General features: G+C 34.7%; 2 protein-coding genes across 2 annotated transcripts; both read right to left on the bottom strand.

Annotated features, from left to right (window-relative positions):
- Nucleotides 1-2,118: 2,118 nt before the first annotated feature.
- On the bottom strand, nt 2,119-4,624 carry LOC107912907 (histone chaperone ASF1B). Its single transcript, XM_016841283.2, has 3 exons — nt 4,137-4,624; nt 2,932-3,047; nt 2,119-2,849 (listed from the first exon to the last, which is right to left on the bottom strand). The coding sequence occupies exons 1-3, from the start codon at nt 4,243-4,245 to the stop codon at nt 2,502-2,504; spliced, it is 573 nt and encodes a 190-aa protein (XP_016696772.1). The 5' UTR covers nt 4,246-4,624; the 3' UTR covers nt 2,119-2,501.
- Nucleotides 4,625-5,628: 1,004 nt separating this feature from the next.
- LOC107911046 (DNA ligase 6-like) lies at nt 5,629-17,110 on the bottom strand. The gene is given in 19 exon segments (XM_041106386.1): nt 5,629-6,082; nt 6,770-6,869; nt 7,823-7,911; nt 8,006-8,167; nt 8,426-8,487; nt 8,606-8,640; nt 10,110-10,159; nt 10,467-10,574; nt 10,765-10,924; nt 11,220-11,285; nt 11,379-11,476; nt 11,804-11,851; nt 12,221-12,349; nt 12,848-12,950; nt 13,565-13,661; nt 13,759-13,861; nt 14,062-14,143; nt 14,263-14,380; nt 14,627-17,110. Coding segments are annotated over 19 exon segments (4,221 nt in total). The 5' UTR covers nt 16,929-17,110; the 3' UTR covers nt 5,629-5,773.
- Nucleotides 17,111-21,422: the final 4,312 nt, after the last annotated feature.

The raw sequence follows: 21,422 nt of genomic DNA on the forward strand, positions 1-21,422 counted from the left end.
AAAAATCAAACCAGAATCAAAGATTACTACTCGGATTAATTAAAGGGCAGATGGAAGATGTTAAAATTTGGACCTAATCGATTTAGTACAGCAAATTTGGGATTAATCAAATTAAAAAGCAAAATTATTGCAAATGTTAAATTTTAACCTAATTTGTTTAATCGGATGTTAAATGAGGGAGGTCGCATCTGTTACTTTAACTTTTCAAATTTGGGCGTCTGCTCTGATATAGCAAATTTGCTCTTTGGTTTGACCAAGCACTATCATTAACTCAAATAATAAATTTATTTTTAAGACTAATTTTTAAAAATTTATTTAATTTTTATTTGGAAAAGAGCAGCTTAAATTTGACAAAATATTTAGGGTAAAACTTCTAATTTCAACCTTTTTAGATGTTTTTTTTTACTCAAATGAAAAATTTTCAATTCAGTCACTACCCGTTCATCAATTTTTTAAGTAAAAGAACTCTGATATAACATTACCTAATTTCTTTAATCCATTTTTTTCCACATAAACACTCAATTGACAGGGTAAAAAATGGTTGAAGGCTTAAAATACAAAACTAAGGCATCTAAAATTTTAATCGAAAAAACCTCCAAAACAGTAAATTTAGGTTTAAAACCTCAAAATCAAAGGAATCGATTAGGGTTTGAATCGAAAGCAATCAAATCGAGGGTTTAGAGGGTTAGTTTGATAGTTTTGTTGTTGTCGATTAGTCTATTGGTGTTCAAGGTTTGTTTGTGACAATCATTGGACCACAATGAATGGGAAGAGGAGTCAACCGTGTTTTAACTCAAGTGCTACATCCGTAATCAAAGCTTGGGATGAAAGATTGGGAATGGTTGGAAGAGCTGTTGGGATGGATTTTGAAGGTGAATGGGAAGAATAGCCATGGATTTATAATCTGAATTTTCATTGATCTGCTTGTAGTGATCACTTCTTCCTTTGATTCCGCAACATTAAAAGGATTTTAATACTATTAAAATGCTAGTTGTTTAAAATCACCTAAAGAATCTCCAATAGCACACTAGGATTGCATTGTGTAACTCCATTTCTAGCCGTTTAAGTTTCAATTTTTCCCCTATTCTATTTACCTAAAGGCAGTCAATAAAGTTAGGAAAAAACCAAATTTGAGATTAGAGTTTTAACGCAGTAAAAATTAGGAGAAATGGATTTAAAAATTTTATATAATTACATAAAATTATCATTCAACTAAGAGCGATTACATGAATTGTACATGTCATGTCACATCAACCTCAATTAATGAGAAAATAGATAAGTGATCAAATCGATAAATCATTATAAGAACACTAATTAAATTGAATCACTTATAAAATAGAGGTAACCCAAATATTTATTCAAAACGTAGATAATATTCATAGACAAATATTGGCACACTACCCTAAGTCTGCCATAAAAAAAAATCAATGGTCGTGCCATTGCCGGTGTGTTGGTGGCTATATACATAAAATTTTGCCCGGACGAAGCTTTTGCAGCGGTCAATAATGAGCTGCTAGCAAAACCAATATTTTATTGTCTTTATTTGGATATTTGGGTGCCAATAATATTTGTATTCGAATATTAGAATAATCATTTAAAAAATAAATAACAATTCTCAAAATACTCTTTGATTGAATCCACACAACTTCATAGATATCTGACCATCAAATCCAGACCCAGAAGTAATCTAACATCAAAATCTGCAAGGGTAACCAATGTTGAGCAGGATATGGACATGGTTATTGTCTCTCACTACCTCGTCATCATATTCATCCATTGAGCAAGGCCTCTTCAACTAGGTTAAGTTTTGTGCTTTACCTGCTAAAACTCCAGGTGACCCACATGCATGACCATGGTCAAAGTCAAACCGGTTCTCATTACTCAGTAACCAGAGCTTCGCATTCAGATAACACACTTGAGCTCCTCTTGCTTTGCTGTGATCAACAAATTCACCTAAAACTCCATAGAAGATGACCATAATTCCAATGCAGGTGTCAATCATTTACAAACAATGTGCAATACAATAACAACGTTGATAGAATCCCACATATACAGCAGTACTTTTCCTTCGCTATTCACTCGAGTTTGAGTAGTAAAATAATAATATGTAGCAAAATATAATCTCATGAAGCTCACTTTTAAACCCAATCTTAAGTTCTTATGACGACAGTCCGTAACAACAAAACCGCAATGCCTGTAGGCAAGGCAGAAAAGGCAAATGGTAAAGCTAAAGAAAAATGAAACTAAAATTCCTTTTAGAAACATATTACAAACTTGGAAATTCAATTGTAACTTTTTCAAGTGCCTAAGCAAATCATCATAGTGAAACAGTAAATTCTAACAAACAAAAACAACCAAATCAAACCCAGCATTTCTGAATCATTACTTCATTATGCATCTTTGTCCCTTGTCAAACTGTGGTTCACATTTCAAGTTCAATCCACGAAATAGTTACCAGGTTATCTATCTTGAATAACAGCCATGTCTGTAAATGAGTAACTTTAAGGATCCTGCTCCTCTTTTTGATTTGGTGAAGCAGGAACTTCCTCATTTCCGACATTTTCAACAGGTTGATCGGATGGAGGGGGTTCTTCGTTTCCACCATTCTCAGGGTGGAAATTTATGGGGAACTTTGTCACCCTGGGCTTATCAGATAGAATATTTCTTTGGACTTTCTCAATCAAGACCTTTGGAGGAGGCTCCTCTCTAAGCTGCTCGTCATCATAATCATTGTTAACATAGTAGCCAACTCGGATAAACTCTTGGCCAAGATATGAACAAGTCAGGAGAAGCACTGTGACACCTATAATATCTTCTTCACGGATCCTTGATGGGTCTGGTGGGTCTGCCTGTGACACATTCAAGGACAAAGGTAAGAAGTTAAAACAAATACATCAAATCTGCAACTAAAACTGAGTTGGTTGAGATTGCCTGTAGTACAAAACGGTAATTTCCAACATTGACAGGTCCAACAAGTACACTCTCCAGTAGTTGATCGTAAGTCTCATCTTCTGCAGATCCAACGTAGATAAGTTTCCATTCTAAATCTGCAACCCAATAAAACATGAATATATTTTAATCTTGAAAAAAACATGATGTCAAGAAAAACATAGTATAACTCAGTAATCACGTATGGGTGGTAAAGTCTTATATTAGATTAATACAAACACATCCATAATCCATTCATGAATGATAAAATAAATTTAGAGTTATTGTCTTCAAAGTCAGACAAACGTAAAATAGAAGCCAACCATGATAGAAATATATCCATGTCTTAAACTCAATTTCCAAGTCCAAGCAACATTCACAACTAAAACATACAAAAAAAGGTGTCCGAGCTGAAAAGCTGCTCTTCTACACAGAATTGGCATTCCACATATTTCTTTGTTCTAGAAACTTTAGAATGCTTTTGTGCAAGTTGGCTATTAGCAACCCATTCCATGTAAATCCATTAGCCAATACCTTAGGTTCTAGCATAAATTGTATCAAAATACACATAAATGTATCCCTAGAATGCTAAAATTCTGCACCTCTTCCCTTTAGGGTGTTCTTATAGGGTCATTCAATGGCCTTCCACTGGAAATCAAAGGGCAAAATGCCAAAGCCAACTAACTAGACAATCAAATTAAGCAAACATAAAACGAAGCTTCATTGACTAAAAGGAAATTTGCTTTACAATGAAAAACAAAGATTCTTCTTTCTTTTCTTCTTCAAAACAAGGAAAGCTAAATATATTTTCCATCTAACAAAAAGCTTAACTTTCTACAGAAAAGAAAATACAACAAATTCCCACTTCTTTGTTTCATTCTTGAAAAAATTAAACATACGATATAAACTCGTAAAACCAATATATGCAATCAAAACCTGCAAGTGAAGATCAATTTATGCCTGACCCAAACCCTAAACCCACAATTATACCACCAATTAACTAAATAACCTTATTCAAGCATACTAAATCTTGTTTCTTCTTGTCCTAACATTTTCTCATTAATCAAAGAGGGAAAAAAACAAAACAAAATATCATAGCCTTGACCTCAAGCAAACCCTAAACCTAAAAAAGAGAGAACTTAAAAACAACAAATGAAATCTTAAAAGTATTCAAACCACAAAAAAAATGTGTTGAGAAAGAAAGGTACCATCTTTAAGAGGAGTCAAACACTCGTAGGAAATCTCGAACTGAAAAGCAGACAAGAAGGAAGCTGGGTTATCCAAAACGGTAACATTAGTAATGTTGACGGCACTCATTGTCTCGATTCAAAAAAAAATTAGAGTATTTTCTAGCCGATTAATCCAAACCCTAGCTTCTCGAAAATTCATCGAACTTAAAATAAAAACCTAATGTAAAAAAAAACAAATAAAAGCCAGAAAGTTCAGAATATTAAAAGAAAAAAAAAAGAATCAACGGCGAGAAGAACTGGTTTTAGGAAAATTTCAACAAAAAAAAAATTCAGTGGGGGGTTTTGAGATTTTGGGGATTTGGAGCTTGAAATGAACATAAAATACAATTGGAATTGATGGATGGATGGAGTTTGGAAGAAGAAATTAAAGGAGGGAAAATGATGGAAATGGTGATTTGGGGGCAAAATAAAATAAGTTTATTTTTTGTATAAAAAAAGTAATTAATTAATTATTTATTTATTTATTTAGGGCAAGTGGGAAAGCTGTCCAAAGGTGTATGGTGAATAGCGGGTTGTCAAATTTGGCGGGAGTTTGGAACGTATGAAAGATTAAAAACAAGATGGAGGATGGCATCTATGAAAATAATAATTAAAATATAATGCTAAATATATAAATACATTGAAATTTATATAACATAATTATTAATATATTTAAGTGTTTATTGTTTTTCTTTTCTTTTCTATCGAGAGTCTTTTTCAAAAGAATAAGGTTTTAACTTTGTGCACTTATTTTTTTTAATTTTTGAAATTGTGTTGGAATTTTTCTTATTTGTGAATTTATTCTTTGTATACTTATTTTATTTTATTCTCAATAATGAAGAAAAAAGAAAGTTTTCAAGAACTGATTATGAATACAATGGACATAAATTTTAAACTCGAATCATTTTAATGTAAATATAATGCTTTCGATAAAGCAAAAGATTTTTCCTTTGCTTTTGGAAGCTTTATGTTGTTTTTTTCAGCTCTATTTCTTTGTTTGGCTTTGGGTTTCAGTTCATTGCAAGAACAAGTCATATCACTAACAAAGTAAGGTTGATTATATGATGGCTTTAAATATGGTGTCTAACTTCTTAATCCAAGATACTCATGCATAAAGCTCTATCTATCATGGGGCAGTGTGCTTTGAATTTATGCTCTTTTTGCTTCTTGTTCGTTTACAATGTTTGATTTGCCTTCTGATGCTGGAATGAAGTTCTTAAACAAGATTAATACAATGTGTTTTAAGATTTAGAAGCGTTTAAAATAATCATTAGCGTTTTTCTTATAGAATAATTTATCTTGTCTATAGAGTTATATGACTGCATAAAATAGTCAAATGTAAGCCTTAATATATACTGGACTTAACTAGCTTGCAAGTGTAATCATTTAATTTAATTAGTGTTAATGTCAAATCAAACTCAAGCTCGGCCTTATAAATAATCTTATAAACCATCAAACTTGAAGACGAATATGAAAATTATATTTCTTTTATACTAATTAATTGAGTATAAATCTTACACTATAAACTATACTTAAGGATTATAATTTTTACATAAACACAAGCAAATACTAGAACTAGGAAGGAAAACATATATACACAAACCCGAAAACAGTTGTCATTGTTGGGCCGTCACATCCATCTTTCGAGTCTGCGAATGAAACATTTCAGCTACGTCTGCTGCCGTGCTACATTCCTCAGGATTTCGATCTGTGACCGGGCGAATGAACCTAGGAAATCTTATTGAGATGCCACGCGATGGATGAACTAACCCTATCGCAGCCTGATGAACCGGTGATACAGTGAAGTCTGCACCTCTTATTTCCCAAATAAGTTCTGGAAAGAACCACATATCAGGCACCTCAGCTGTTTGATAGTAAGCTGGCTTTTTGGCTAAGATCCTATCCCCCGAAAAGAACTCTTTCATCTGAGTTCAATAAAGAAAACCAAATAACTCTTTTAGCATAACTTACGAAGTTTAGGGTAACACGAACAAGTTGAAAACTTGAAACTTGTATACGCAGGGCAATATTTTACTAGATATATTGCTCCGACTCTTCAATTTTCTCTAAGTACACCTGTCCAACGCATATCCAACATGGGTATAGGAATATGATCCTCCAAATATATGGAAAAACTTGGATAAAAAAAATTTTAAATGTACCCATGTCAGATGCAGATTAGTACTCAACACTTGCTTCCTAGTCTAAGTAACATAAGTTAATAATGGTAGGATCCGTGGAAAGAAACAGGAAAAGTCATGTCTGGTTTCTTGAAGGAACTATCAAAAACAGTGATTTGAACAAGAAACAAGTACACTATTTAACAGTATTATGCCCATTACATCAAATCTCAGAGCCATTCTCACTACTCTACTGTTAGAGAACTGAATCAAATGTACTCCAATAAGTTGCAAAACAGATGAGCTCATTGTCGCAATCTTAACTAAGCCTACATCGAAAAGATCTTAAGTTCAGAATAAAAATTATTTTCATATAAAACATAACCATGTAAGTTTAAGTTCAGTGCTTGAAAGATTTAACGCCATATCCTTGGTAACATGAAGAAAAAGTGCACTTTATAAATTACAAACATCATCAACATCCCACTTTACCTCTTTGTAAAATGAATCAGAGAATCCAGACATAACACGACAAACACTTTGAAAATCTTCAGTGTCTGGGTTATAGCATGCCATGAGGAAGGGGCTGTACCTGCAAGAACACGTAACATACATAAAAGCATGAATTAGAACAGAAAGGATTCACATTGGGAGCCTGTGGCAACGAAATTCAGTGTAATAAATAAATATCACTTGATTTGATTTCAATCATCTATAACATTTTCGTAGATAATGTATGAACATACTTCATAAAATGCAAATCACTCCTCTTTCACTTCAATTCAATTCTACATGCTTGCTAAACATCGCAGCTGTTAAAACATCAGGTCTCTTAGATCACAGGCTATTTATCGAGTGATATCAAAATTTACGTTTTCCAGTGTCACCAGGATCATTTCAGCACACCTAGGGTTTTGTAAGTTATTAGGTCAATGTTCAGATGATTCCAAGCGTCTCTAGGAGCTTATATTTATTTTCTTGATGCCTATCAGTCATTTACCTACTTACTAATTTGTTTTGCATATGCAATTCCATCCTAGTGGGTTTAGGAGGGGATGGTATTTGATCAATGGAACTATATCTCTTTTTGCAGTTTCTTCTTCTCCTAGTAACTTCTAAGAGTCAACACTAAGCCCCTCAAAGCCACGTAGGCAATCATGCCAAACAGCATTGTCAAGGATGCAAGACAAAGACATAGGCCCGATCAAATGCAACAAAGGGTCCAAGGGGCTTTTGTCGACTAATGCCTAGGCACAAGGCATAGGCATGTCTGATCAAATGCAACTCGCCCAAAAGGTATGAGGTGCTTTTGTTGTCTAGTGCTAAGGCACAAACTTAGGCATGCATCCGATCAAATGCACCTCGCCCAAAAGGATACGAGGTGCTTTTGTTGTCTAGTGATAAGGCACAAGGCATAGCTGTGCCTAGGTGCACACCTTGACAACACTTATCGCAGATGTGCACAACATCAAATATCTGTTGGGCATGTTACATATGCATATACATATACATATACATATACATATACATAGGGTCATTCATTACCATCCCGCTTTTCTTCCATTGCCATGCCAAGCACCAATTGGGACTAAATCAAGGGAATCGCTTAATCCTTCCACATAGTCTCGCTTCACCTAAGAGAGAACACCAAGCAATCGGATTCAATATTTAGCTCTCTTCCTACTTCTGAGCAGTTAAATGATTAAAATGTTCCGGTAATCACAAAACCTTTAACCATGTATCACTACGTTTTGACGGAAGGTATCCAGCATCAGTATCTAAGGCTTTAACCATAATTCCTTCACATGAGAACTGCAATGCATCTTCGAGAAAAGAGTTTATCTGAGTAAACGTGGCCTCACTGGTCAAACAAGCATCATCTGCTTCCACCTATTTAGCAAGAAATCATAAACAATACCAATCAGTCCTATGTTGCTCTGACTCATTTTTCTTGAAGTATCCATGTATGACATATATTTGGATATGTGTGGAGATATAACCTTTCAAGTATCCTCCAAATACATAAAAGAAATTTGAAATAAGTAAATAAATATACCTGTGTCAGACACAGGACAAATATCTGACATTGACGTCCAAGCTAATAACTAAAAAATTGTACTGTAAACAAGGAAAGCAGAGAGGACTTACTGTGATTTCTTTTGCATATTCAAAATGACCCAACTTCTCGTCATGAAACAAATCCTTCAAACCTAAAGTTTTTTAGCATGAGAGAAAAGATTAAACTTACAACTCACAGGAGTTTGATAAGTGGGACTATGAAATAAATTAACCTGAAAAAGAAAAAATTGTGGGAGGGGAAAGGCATACATTTCCTTCTTTGGCGTAGAGGAACACCTAGCAGCCTGTAATGGAAATTATATCTTTTTTTTTAATTTTAATGAAAAATAAGAAAATAGCAGCAAAAATAAGAGGGACACCTATTTGTAATATAAGATTTATTTTCAGACACAGATTTACAGCTACAAGAAGATCTACACTCTAGTCTTTTGTTCTAGAAAAAAAATGCTTAACTATAACAATAGCCAGATTTTAGGTGATTGACATACAACAGTATATGTTGATAAAATCGTATGACTTTCTGTATGTAACAGAAGTGAGTGAATACTTAAGTTACTAGCTATGTTACTCGGACCAAAATGTGAGTGTTGGATACGAGTATGCATCACACACGGGGACGTTCAATCTATTTAAGTTATTCTATTTATTTGGAGGGTCCTTAGAGGGTTATATCCCAATACCCAGTCCAAATAAACATTGGGCATGAGTGTTGAACACGGATACTTAAGAAAAATGAAGAGTAGTAGTAACATAGGTTTCCAGAACTTATGCTTCAGTTGCTCATAATCTTTCCCCTTTAATAAAATTAATGGTAATACTGTCAACTAACTCTTCAGTTTTCTCAGTTTAAACACAGAAGTAAATGCGGGGATAATATTTCAATTGCACTAACCAATCTCTATCACATCAGAAAGGAATCTACAAGCAGTGATAAAACTCTTATACTAATTGCTCATAAATCCCTATATGTCACAGGGACACTCAATAGCATTTGCAAGGTCCTCTAGTGAAGGAATAAGCCAGAGCAGCATAAAGTCCATTTTAAATTATGCAGAGAGAGATATGGCACTCAAGTCATTTAATTTAAATGAAGTAGATTGAAAAGCAGTTGAAAGCACAAAATCTATACCACATCGGAAACATGGCAACCTATTGGGGTAATTAGAAGTTCATTCAAAAGTTCTTTATCAACAAGGAAACTTGGTTGTGGTCAAGTGAAATCATCATGATGACAGAAATATAATGTGTCAAACGAATGCACACTTTGAAGGCAAAAAATCACTAGCCAAATTTCCGTCATTTAATGAATTTCTATGTTACTCCAATTCTTCATCGTTGTTGAAGTACCCATGTCCAACACCCTTATCTGATGCATATCTAGACATAGGTATAGGAATATGACCTTTTAAGGATCCTCCAGATACATAAAAAACTTGGATAAAATTGAACATACCAATGTAGGACAAATACCCATATCCAACATCCACACCCAAGTTCAAGTAACAGAGATGAATTTCTAGCATGCACTTCTGCAAATGCATGTTGTGAATGCAAGAGGCAGCGAGGAAAGATATAAAACTGAGAATGAATATACTATTGCTCATGGGAAAGCTCCTGTTTTTTGGTTCATTCATAGAATCAGAAAACACTCCTGCTATAACTTGTCCTCAATTTTTTAGTCTATATATCTATATAGATATATGTCAATAAAGGAAACTCAGAACAATTCCAAGAGAGGGTTCAAGATATTTACTGCTCTCCATTAGCAAACATGATGTCAAACACAAATACGCAAATATTAACCTGCAAGTTACAACGATATTAAAAAGAAACCTCCAAATTTAAATTTAGGATACAGGAAATAAAAGTTGAACTTATAAGAGAAGATGAGTGAACGTGAAAACTCTATATTCAAAGGGCCCCTAACATCAGTTAGGAAAGCACAAGGGAAATAGGTTTCTTAAACAACAATAAGTGAAACAGCTATGCAGATCCTTCATGTCATAAGATTACTTTCAATTCGCTTCAATGCTTAATGCTTGCATCATCAAACTTCCACAAAAATAGTAAATCTAATCATGTAATATTACAAAGTGAAAATAAAGTGAACCTTTATTTTGTCCACTGTGATCAAAGAATCTTTGCTCCCTCTTTCTCTTGAAGATAATTCTTGGAAGGACATCAGCTTCTGACCATTCTTCCTATCGATTGCAACTACCTGAAGCCACAGCGATAAACAGAATTGGCAACACATAAGGGTATGTTCCATCTAAGATATTCTACAGCTCAGTTAATTTTGCAAGAATAACCAAAAACAACAACAACAACAACAACAACAACAACAATAATAATAACAAAGAAGCCAATCTCAAAGAAGTAAAAGGCAAGTTGCCATTAGACAATCTCACCTCAGCATCCAATATGAAAGTCGGGGCAGCAGGCTTAGCAGATTCTTTAATTGTATTAATTAAATCTGGAAATCTTAATGTTGTTTCATCCCCATTTCGTGAAAAGACACGCACTGCTCCATTAGCCAATTTGTGAACCTGGACACGCTAACCATCATATCTGAAAATTACATGCAAAGAGAAACACTCAATCATACCCAACATATAATAAAACTAAGAGATGTGGAAGGAAAGTGAGAAAATTCCAAGACCTGCCTTTGCATCAGTTATCCAACTAACGCGATTCAAGAAAAAACTCAACCACATTGAGTGAAACAAAAGAATATGGTGTTATACTAGGGAGGCATGAAAGCTTCACAGTTGTTTCTTGCAATATCCCAAAATAGCAAAGAATGCAATTTTAAACTAGAGGAAATGTGCATGATCCACACGGAGAGGGAGAGAAAAGAGCTTACTTATATTCACATGTAAAAGCTTTGTTTTGAAAAAGCTTCAGTACTTCTGGAACCCCATTGGTAATTCTACGATCATGGAGAATAATACCACCCATAGGCAACAGCATTAGAACAATTTGATATACAAGAAAGATACAAAAGAGTGACATGTATACATACTTTGCAAGCATGGGTTTAATAGGTATTCCCGGAACCATTGACAAGGTTGATGATGAAAATGCAATACCTTCCTTCATTAGTGAAGGAACAAGCAAATCCTATCCACAAAGCATCATCAGCGTAAATGTACCAAAACAAACATATTTTATCTTATGCTGCTTCCAGAAGAATGGAGAGAAGGAAAGGAAACAAACTGGCATGTGCAATATGTTACAAAGCAAATGAAACAGACTCAATTTTATAATTTATAAGAAAGAAAGATATCAAGAGCAAACTAACGCATATATAATTACATCAAAGAAAAGCTATCACACGTATTATATAAAAAAATCTCATAAAGTGGGTAAGGAAAATCAGGAACTTAAAAGAAATAGAAGAAGAACATAAAGTTGAAGAACTTTGATATAAAATGTATAACCACTTACCAAATTTGGAAGTACATTATATGCTTCGGTTACTGCTGTAGAAAGTTCCTGACAAGTAACCACAAGATCAAATCACAAACAGAAACAAATAATCACTTGCACAGAAAACAAGCGATGTTGAAAATAGCATTATGCATGTAGATAAATCTAATAGATACCTTTGGTAGTACGACCTAGACAGAAATTAGATGAAACTAACACAAACATCAACATATTCACCACTTAACACCCCCCCCCCTTTTTTCTTTTTTTTTTTTTTTGGGGGGGGGGAGGAGGTTAAAAGTTAATCCACTCATTGCTTTAATACTTCTTACCCATAGTGGCATGATGTAAACATCAAGTCTTCATAAAGAGATCTACGATTTCATACTCTTCAAAAAAGAAAAAAAAAATTATAGCTTATGATTTGTATCAAACCTGGAGCTTTTCTTTTAGACAATCTGCTGTCCCTTCATGACAAAGATCACGAGAGGAATTCATGACAACTGCTTGAGCCAATGCAGGAAGAACAGTTTTCATCATTGCTCCTATTCGCAAATTCCTGACCTGTGTGTGCCATAATTTCAAAACAGAAGACATTGCAGAACAAGTCAATGCTTGTACACCAAATTAAGAACCGTGCCACAAGGAATCCTTCATTCACATTGATGAAGTCTACAACAAATGCACAAATTCAAAAATCTTAACATGCCTCCACGAAAATTGCTAAAAAAATTTGTTATAAAGCACGTGAAGGTTGATAGCAATCAAGACAATGAGCAGTAAAAAATAACAGCACAAGATAGTGTTTGCCTTGATCACATCTACTACGAAAGAAGCATCAATTTGGGGAATATTAATATGATAAGATCTTGTCAAATGTGCTAAACTCTAATATGATAATAAAGAAACTCACTATCCATCTTCAGAAAAGATATCACCTATCAAAAATAAAATATTAACCTTCTGCTCTTTTCATACTGTTGCATACCAGATACTTACATAAATAAAATCAAAAATCACCTACATAAGATACATACAAGAAATATCATTTTCAAATCTTACCAAAGTTCTCACTAGAAACTTCATCTCTTTCTCTCTACATGAAAGTATAAGATTCACGATAAGGTTTTTCTTCCGCATGGTGCTGCCGCTGCCTGTTTGTACACTGATAAATGCTATATGAGGAAAATGGGAAAAAGAGAATATACATGACAAAGATTAAAATAATACAAAACAAAATGATACGCATATTTCTCAAATTTTAAAATCATACCAAATGGATACTAATGCATGGAAAAAATGAACTGAGTTTCTCTTATTCAGAAATAAGAAATAAAGAGAACTTATATCAAAGGCTTGTTTTAGTGCAAGAATCTATAGGCACAATCGAATGCATCTGGCACTCAAGTGACCATGAATAACTATTCAAACCATTAGATATTTTATAGCAAAATATAGAACATGAGATCACTGGTGACGCAATGTTTTGTCTTATCATCAACGAAGTGTTAATAACATTCTGCTTCTAATCTATCAAGAAAATGAGAAATCAGTTCTTAATCTTATGAAGAAAGAAATATTGTACAAGTTCTCAGTTATTTTCTTACCAGCAAAACCTAGGCATTAACCAATTACTTCGAGTTCTAAGAACTGCAAATTATTATGACACTCATACTTCCCTACATCTCTGGAAACAGATCAGTATCTAGTAACGGATTCAATATTTCAATAATTTTATAATCATGTGTTGCTGCAGGATCAATACTGGGCTGATCATACCTTATCTTCCGAAGCACAGAATATACATCCCTAATTAATAGTGGTCGTGGAGGAGCAAGTAAAGTTTGGATTTGTCGGCATGCTTGTGCAACATCACCTTAGACCAAAAAAAGGTGGTAAGAAGATGCCAAAAATTATGGATGAAAAAGACTAACAGAAAATGGAAATTTTTGAATGGAATTATCTGCTTCTACCAAGATCATCCATGTCATTGTACATATCCCTTATTTTTGAACGGTTAGTCCCACAAGCTTCTTCCAGTGCAGATGTAACCAAACTACCGCCAATATTCAATTCCTGCATCATTACTACAGCATGAATGCATCTTTTCTTTTTCAGCTAATCTCTATTAATATTCTGTTTCTTATTTGTTAAGCTACCTACAATATACAATCTAAAGGGGAAATTATCTTTTAAGGAATAGAGAGTAAGAATCAACTACTGCGTGAAACAACAAAAGGAAGATACAGACAGGAGAACTGGCGAAGTGGACTAACAATATTTTCATGATCAGCGGCAATTTTGTTGGTGCACAGATACACAGCAGGAAGCACATCCTCGGGGGACAAGGCCAGCAAACTGGTTGAAAGAAGATGTCAAGGAAAAAGGGCTGGCATTCAGTTATAAGTAAAGCAATGCAAGCTTTGATTTCACAACCAAGAGATATACACAAAATAATAAGATACAATCTTACCAACCTCCTAAACATATTGCAAAGCATAGAAGTAGCTTTGATCTTGCCCCTTTGACTGCCAACAAGGTCAAAAGTCCGTGCAAGATGGACATATGGAGCAGGCTGGTCAGACCTCCAGCATGCTGCACAGACATCTCAGTAGGAGTTTTAAAATTTTGTGAATAAGCTGAGATTCTGAGAAGTTCTATGAACTTGCCACAAAAAGAAAGAGACACCGAAGATGCAACAGGAATATAACTCAAAGAAAAATGCCTAGCATTTAAAAACAATAAAATAACTTCTAAATAGATGCTACCATACAACAGAATTAGAAGAATTTCAAGATATAGTATTAAGAAAATGGCAAATGAAAACTTCTTGACACCAACCATGCTCAATGCGTTTATATTTATCAGGAGGCAATGATACAAGAGTTACGTCAACATTTTCCACTGGTTGTCCTTGCAAAGATGAATCCGGAATAGATCTTGACTCCTCCAGCACATGTTCATTCTTGCTAACAGGGCAATCATTACTACAGCTCCAGACCGGAGCTGATTTGCTGGAAACTACAATATTTTCCATATTCTCATCATGGTTCACTTCAGGATTACTATAATATATATCCAGTGCCCTGTTGATATCTCCTTGGGTCTTCTCAAGTAAGTTGACCACATAATTTCTTGACGATTCATTGCCATTTATTATCTGAATAAACTGATCTATTTTCTCTGTAAATGATTTAGTCAAGTCACCAGGCAAAGTGATTTCTTCTTTAGGGCATTCCTCAATTTTCAAGCCAGTCCCACCACCTTTAGAGTCATCAACCAAAACTTTACCGAAGAAGCTAGTTATCATAGGTTGCTTTGACCCGCTAGATTCCAGTTTTGAGTTGCTTTTTACTTTCTTATTTGACTTGTTCTCAGTATTTTTCTTCCTTTTACCAGGAGATATGTTACTCCAAACTGAAAGTTTAAAACTAGAAGGCTTGCTGGCTTGACTTAAATGACTGATTAAACTTTCATGACTGCTACTTCTAAAGGGCCCTGAATTCAAAGGTGAGACAGAGTTGTTAGATGAACCTGCCTGAGCAGCAGAGGCAGAATCAGAAGTTCTAAAAGCAGAGATTTGCTCGTATAACTCATTTTCATGTTCATAAAAATTAGAAACTGCTTCAACAACATTCCATCTTGAGCTGCTGATCAAATTTAATTTCTGGTCCCTGGTCACCCATCTGGGCAAAAAGTCACCTAATTCCTCAATCTTTCTCTCTCTTTCCTCCTCACTCGGTATAGCTGAATCTTGTGAATCAGGTTTCTGCACAGGAGATGAATCATTCAAAGTAATATCTGCATTTTTACTCTCAACAGATTTCATTTCCAATATATTTTTCTTTCTCTCCATGTCCTTGTTCTCATTCAAGTTGGGACTAGCATCCATTTCAACTTTTTCTACACTCCCATAATTGCCACGATGAAAACCCATCAGGAAGTCCTTTTTATTTGCCATTTCATCAACCAGACCAGCAAAGTGCCTTCTCAATTTATCAGCATGCTTACTGTCAAGCTTCTCAATGTCCATACCAACAGTAGGAATAACTCTCTTTGGTTTCAAAAACTTCACATATTCTCTAAGCTCATCATAATTAGAATGCTCACTGTAAGGGACTAGATGTATCTCGATTGAACCTTTTGACCTCACTGCAAATTTATTCCGTTTAATTTCATAAGTCCACCCAGTCGGCACAAAACCAACAATCTTCTCATACCCTTTTTCCTCCATAATCTCTTTCATTCTCACAAAATTCGGCCGAAAATACGGCCAAGTCTCGCCTAATACATTCCAACCAACAACATGAACGTTACTCTCGCTCTCATCTACGGTGAAAACTTTATCACCCCCATACCCCAAAACATTTAAAATCTCCATTTTCCTCCCATCAACAAATATTTTCCTCTTACATCGCCTCGCGACCTCAACCAAAATCTTCTCTTTTCCAACAACATAAGTGGCAACAAGAAACAAAACCTTTTTTTCCTTAAATTCCTTTCCTATCCTATCTACCACACTAACTACATAATCAACCGATTCTTCTTGAGAAGGAAACACGAATTTTGGATTACAATAAGTAGTATCTAAAAAAATCGTATCACAACCAACAAAGTCATTCAAATAACTATTCAACTTCATCGAATTACAATAACGGCAATCACCCGTGTGAACATACCTTTCAAAGCTCCCATTTTTTGTGGGAACTTTGAATAAGAACTGGACAGCACCGGGGCAATGATTGGCGTCAATGAGAATGACCTCGCAGCCATCTACCACAACGGGGTCGTTTAGAGGTAAAGGGAAGACGAAATGAGGCGGGATTTTAAGGGTTTGGATGAGGAGGAGGGAAGTGAGGTGGGAACAAAAGATGATGCCTTTGGACCAGGAAGGGGAGAGGCCGGAGTAGTGGTCGGAGTGGAAGTGGGAGAGGAAGTAGGCGGCGGAGAAGGTGGTGGTGGTGGAGTGGCGGAAGGAGTCGACAAGGAATCGGGTATTGGGTATGAGTTTAGAGGGAGGGAAAGAGGAGGGGATAGGGGGAAAAGAAAGGGTGGAATCGGAAGAGTCTATGGCAGTGAGGTATAGTTGGGTGGAGTCTAGCGCAAGTGTTTTGGTGGCGGTGGCCGTCCCTTGAGATGACATTGGCAGCGTTTGGCGCGGAGGAGAAGGGAGAGTTTTCACGAGAGGTTGATTTGGGGGGTTTTCGAGAGTGTAGCGGTTCCGGATGGGTGAGTTTTTTCCCGCCTGCGCGCCGTAGGCTTGTCCATTCTGTTCAGCCCGACAGACCCGTCCGTAAACAATTTCGTCATTCTAGCCCCTTGGTTTCGAATTAAAATAGAAGGTAAAGTAGAAAAATAGTCATTAAACTATTTAGTTGTTTCCATTTTAATTACTCAAATATAAATTTTTTATTTAGTCATTAGGATTTTCGGAATTAAATATTTCAGTTATTCTCATCTTAATTGTTATTAGAGTGATAGAAAGTTATTGTTAGGTGAGTGATGAAAAGTTGATGTGAGCCTTTTTTATTGATCTAATAAAAAATTAATTCTTTATTGTTTATCCATTCTATCGATTTAATCTAAATATAAATAATTTAACAAATTTAGCTATCATTGTTTACAAAATTTATTATTTTAGTTCAAATTCTTAAAAAATTAATAAATTTAGACATTATCATTTACAAGGTGACAAAATTTGACTTTTAAAAATTTATCCTAAACTATTAGTTACTTGGTTTCTTTTATCAATGGATATGAAGTGATCGAGTTGTTCTCGAAAAGCCTTGTGTATATAAATAAGAGGTTATATCTTTTGAGGCAAAATGAGCTGATAATTGGTGAGTGGCATTAGTAATGCAAACTGCAAACTATCATTAAGGTAGCTTAAATGTTTGCCTTATTTGATTTGGTAATTTAACGAAGAAAATCTTTGGATCGGGTTATGTATTATTTTATTGAAGATATTATGGTCCATCTATGGAAAACTAATCCTTGGCATTTGAAAATTAGATTGGATTCAAGTGAATCAAATTATCTTTTGAAACATGGAAGACTGATAAAGATTGTGTAGTTATTTTGTAAATAAGATCTTCAATTGATTGTACTTTGATTATTGTGATTGTAGTAGCTATTTTCAAGGAGTTACATTGTATTCATTTAGATTTTATGTTAGCAAGCCAAATTGAATATATGTTGTAAGGCTTGTCTAAGGCTTGTCTACATTTTGTAAGAAAGCTTACTGAGAGCACTTGAATTTGCTCATTGAGGAACTATTTTTGTAAGAGAGTGCAAAGTTTGTATTGTAAACATTGTTGAGAGTGTTTATTGCCTAAGTTCTTAAACAAAGGATTTGGAGGTAAGAGTTCTAGTTTTAAGTATAAATATGAGGTCTTTATATTTGAAGAATGATAGAGTGCGAGTCACTTATTGTATTATTGACTAAAGATAGTGGAATTTCTCATTAAGCTAGGCTCTGCAAACGTAGAGAAACCGAATTGCGTAAATAAATTATTAGTGTTATTTGGTTTTTTATTTACACGGTTTCGTTGTAATGGTCATTACAATCTAGCACTTACATTGCACTTGTTGTGTTAAGCAAATAAGCAACTTAATGTAGCAACAATTGGTATCAGAACAGATACTTAACATATCTAGTGGTGAATTTTTATGCTATTTTTTGCTAAAAATGGAAAGTTCATCGATTACTCATTCCCCTATGCTTAAGAATGACAATTATCCCTACTTGAAGGCTAAAATGAAAGCCTACATTAAGTTTGACAATGAAAACGCATAGAGATCTATTCTCACTAGTTAGCAAACTCCTACTATTGATACTAATATTGGGAAGGTTCCTAAGCTTGAGGTTCAATGGACTATTTGTAACATTTCATACTCAACCTGGTTGTTGGACCTGAGCTACGAGATGTTATGATCATTGATTTAATAAATTCAAAACATCATGGAATATACCATCATTTAAATACATAAATAATTAACATTTAAGTACATAATGTATTACACAATCATTTTTAAGTCCTACACAAACTTAAGAAAGCTCTTTTGTTAACCCAAGCTTAAATTAGGATCAAATTGTAAAGTTTTAAAAATTCAAAGCTGACGTCGCAACCTTACATCCTCCACGTCGTGACGTTGCCAACACAGTAAGTCACTTTGTGACTTCGAGCATACTGACGTCAAGACATAATTCACTGTCAACACTACGTTGCAAAATTGGACAATTACAGTCGTAACCTAAACCTTGTTTTGGCCAAAAAAAATACCATTTGATTCCAATTCAAGGCATGCAAAGCTACCTAGATTGACTCTCAACATTTTATACTGTTAAAACCAAGCTAAAATCATTTCATTTCATGACAACAAGCCACCCAACCAATTTCAACTAAATTTAACTCAAGCATGATATCAGTCTATTCAAAACCAATTTATGTATATCTTTTTGTCGGCTTATGACTCATGACATCCCAGTAGAGCTTATTCCGTGTTTTATTAAACCATGTGCGATTTATAGCTTCCTTGGTGGATTATGTATATCTCATTATCTAAGGAGCTTTTTCATTTTTTCATCCTAACTTGGGGTTAAGATGTTTCCCTGGCCCCATTCATCATCGCCTTTGGCAAACTTTCTCACTATCCCAGTGGTCAATGTCCCTCAAACCTACCAAGCTCATTCATTCTTGTGACCTATCGTCCCAATCACACCGTAGCTCTACTTAAATCATTTGGCATCCCTCCTAGGCTACAAAATTTCCAATTATGACCCTCATATTTTACAACTTAGCAAAATTCCCCGAGTTTACTGTCCCGGTAGATTACCCCATGTTACTATCCCGGCTAACTACCTTGTGTTTACTGTCTCAACAGGCTATCCCGTATTTACTGTATCGCAGACTACTCCATGTTTACTATCTCGATAGAATACCCCATATTTACTGTCCCAACAGACTATCTCTTATTTACTATCCAGACGGACTATTATGTGTTTATTATCCTGACAGACTATCTCGTGTTTACTGTCCTAGTGGACAACCTTGTGTTTACTGTCCCAATGGACTACCCTGTGTTTATTGTCCCAACGGACCATATTGGTTGCCATAGTTGAGCTGTAATCTTACACATTAGACCTCTTTTGAAGTGTCACCTCGTAGTACCTTATCGCCAACGCAGTGTCACCCCATAGAGTCTGTTGACCGCCATCGCAGTGTTGCTCTATAGAACCTAATAATCGTCGTCACTTTGTTGTCCCGAATGACTTATTTCACATTTCACCTAGATACTCGAACACTGAAATGTCCCCCCTCGTAAGGCTCGGAGCTTCGCCCATCACGACTTGCACTTAGCAACACTGTATGGTTGTATCTAACAAATATTCTCATTTCTAAGTCCTAACTTCATCTATCTCGTTAACATTTTCCACCACACTATGCATACATTACTCAAACATATCATACAATTTATCATTAGACAAATATCACGCCAAAATATCTATCAATATCTATCATAAAACAATCAGCAGTTAATAGACAAAAGTTCACACAACATCATTTATCATCCAAAGGCAAAGTACAGAAACATTGTTTTCTTATTCTTGTCAACTTAGCTTGTCTGAATGCCAGAGCCTCATTTATCCTAATAGCTAAGCATGATAACCATTTGTCGGTTAAACTAAAGGTGTTTAACCCTTAAAGCTCAAAATCCATCATTATACAAAAGCTTTTAAAAGCTCTTACTCTACTTCTTCCTTCAATCCACGAGTACAGAGAGGTAAAAAAGCTTACCAGTTCCTTAATTTCTATACTATTGGACTTTAATGCACCCGACTATTGTAGCATGCTGAGCTTCCTTCAGCTACATCCATTTCTTCTTTAGAGTGATTGAAGAAGATGATGTTATGGAGAGAAAAATCTGTAAACAGAATTGAGAAATTTCGTCTCCACACACCTATATATATATTTCTATGGCAAGATCTTCATCGATCATCACAACCATTCATCCTTAATCATTTTGTCTCCCACTATGGAACTAGCCACTTCTATCCTAACCGAACTAGGATTGATATCCAAAGTTTTTTTACACTTAGAAATGTTTGAAAAAAAGGTGACACTGATATTTGTGAAATTCGCTCAGGTGATAACCCAACAAATTTGTTTACAAAAGCATTGCCAACTTCAATTTTCTAACACGTACATAACGTAGGGATAGGAATGCGTCATCTTAAAGACATTGAATAATTATTTACTTTGAAGGGGAAACCTTCTATGAATATTATCCTTTTTTTTATTCACTAATTTTTTTATCATTCAGATTTTTTTTAGCAAAATTTTAATGAGGCATATTCATAGTGAATAGTTATCCAATTCGAAATGTATAATATTATACACTTAGACATTGTTTGCATGTTCTTATACACACATTATTTGCATGAAATGGATGATCATATACTTGGACATTTATGAGATTCATGTATATTAATTTTACATGAATTATGCAAATTCATTATACATAACATTGCATTGATTTATTCGATGTATCTATCTATTAGGGGTGTTTAAAAGGTTAATTTGGTTAATACCTGAATCGAATTATTTGAAATATAAAAATTTTTAATTGTTAATCA

This window comes from Gossypium hirsutum, chromosome D11 (assembly GCF_007990345.1).
Source record: "Gossypium hirsutum isolate 1008001.06 chromosome D11, Gossypium_hirsutum_v2.1, whole genome shotgun sequence".
Taxonomy (NCBI): domain Eukaryota; kingdom Viridiplantae; phylum Streptophyta; class Magnoliopsida; order Malvales; family Malvaceae; genus Gossypium; species Gossypium hirsutum.

Coding starts and splice junctions, on each gene's coding strand:
- LOC107912907 (XM_016841283.2), bottom strand. CDS start 4,245: ATGAGTGCCGTCAACATTACTAATGTTACCGTTTTGGATAACCCAGCT. Junction 3,048..4,136: donor TTTGACTCCTCTTAAAGATG/GTACCTTTCTTT, acceptor ATTGGGTTGCAG/ATTTAGAATGGAAACTTATC. Junction 2,850..2,931: donor ATTACCGTTTTGTACTACAG/GCAATCTCAACC, acceptor AATGTGTCACAG/GCAGACCCACCAGACCCATC.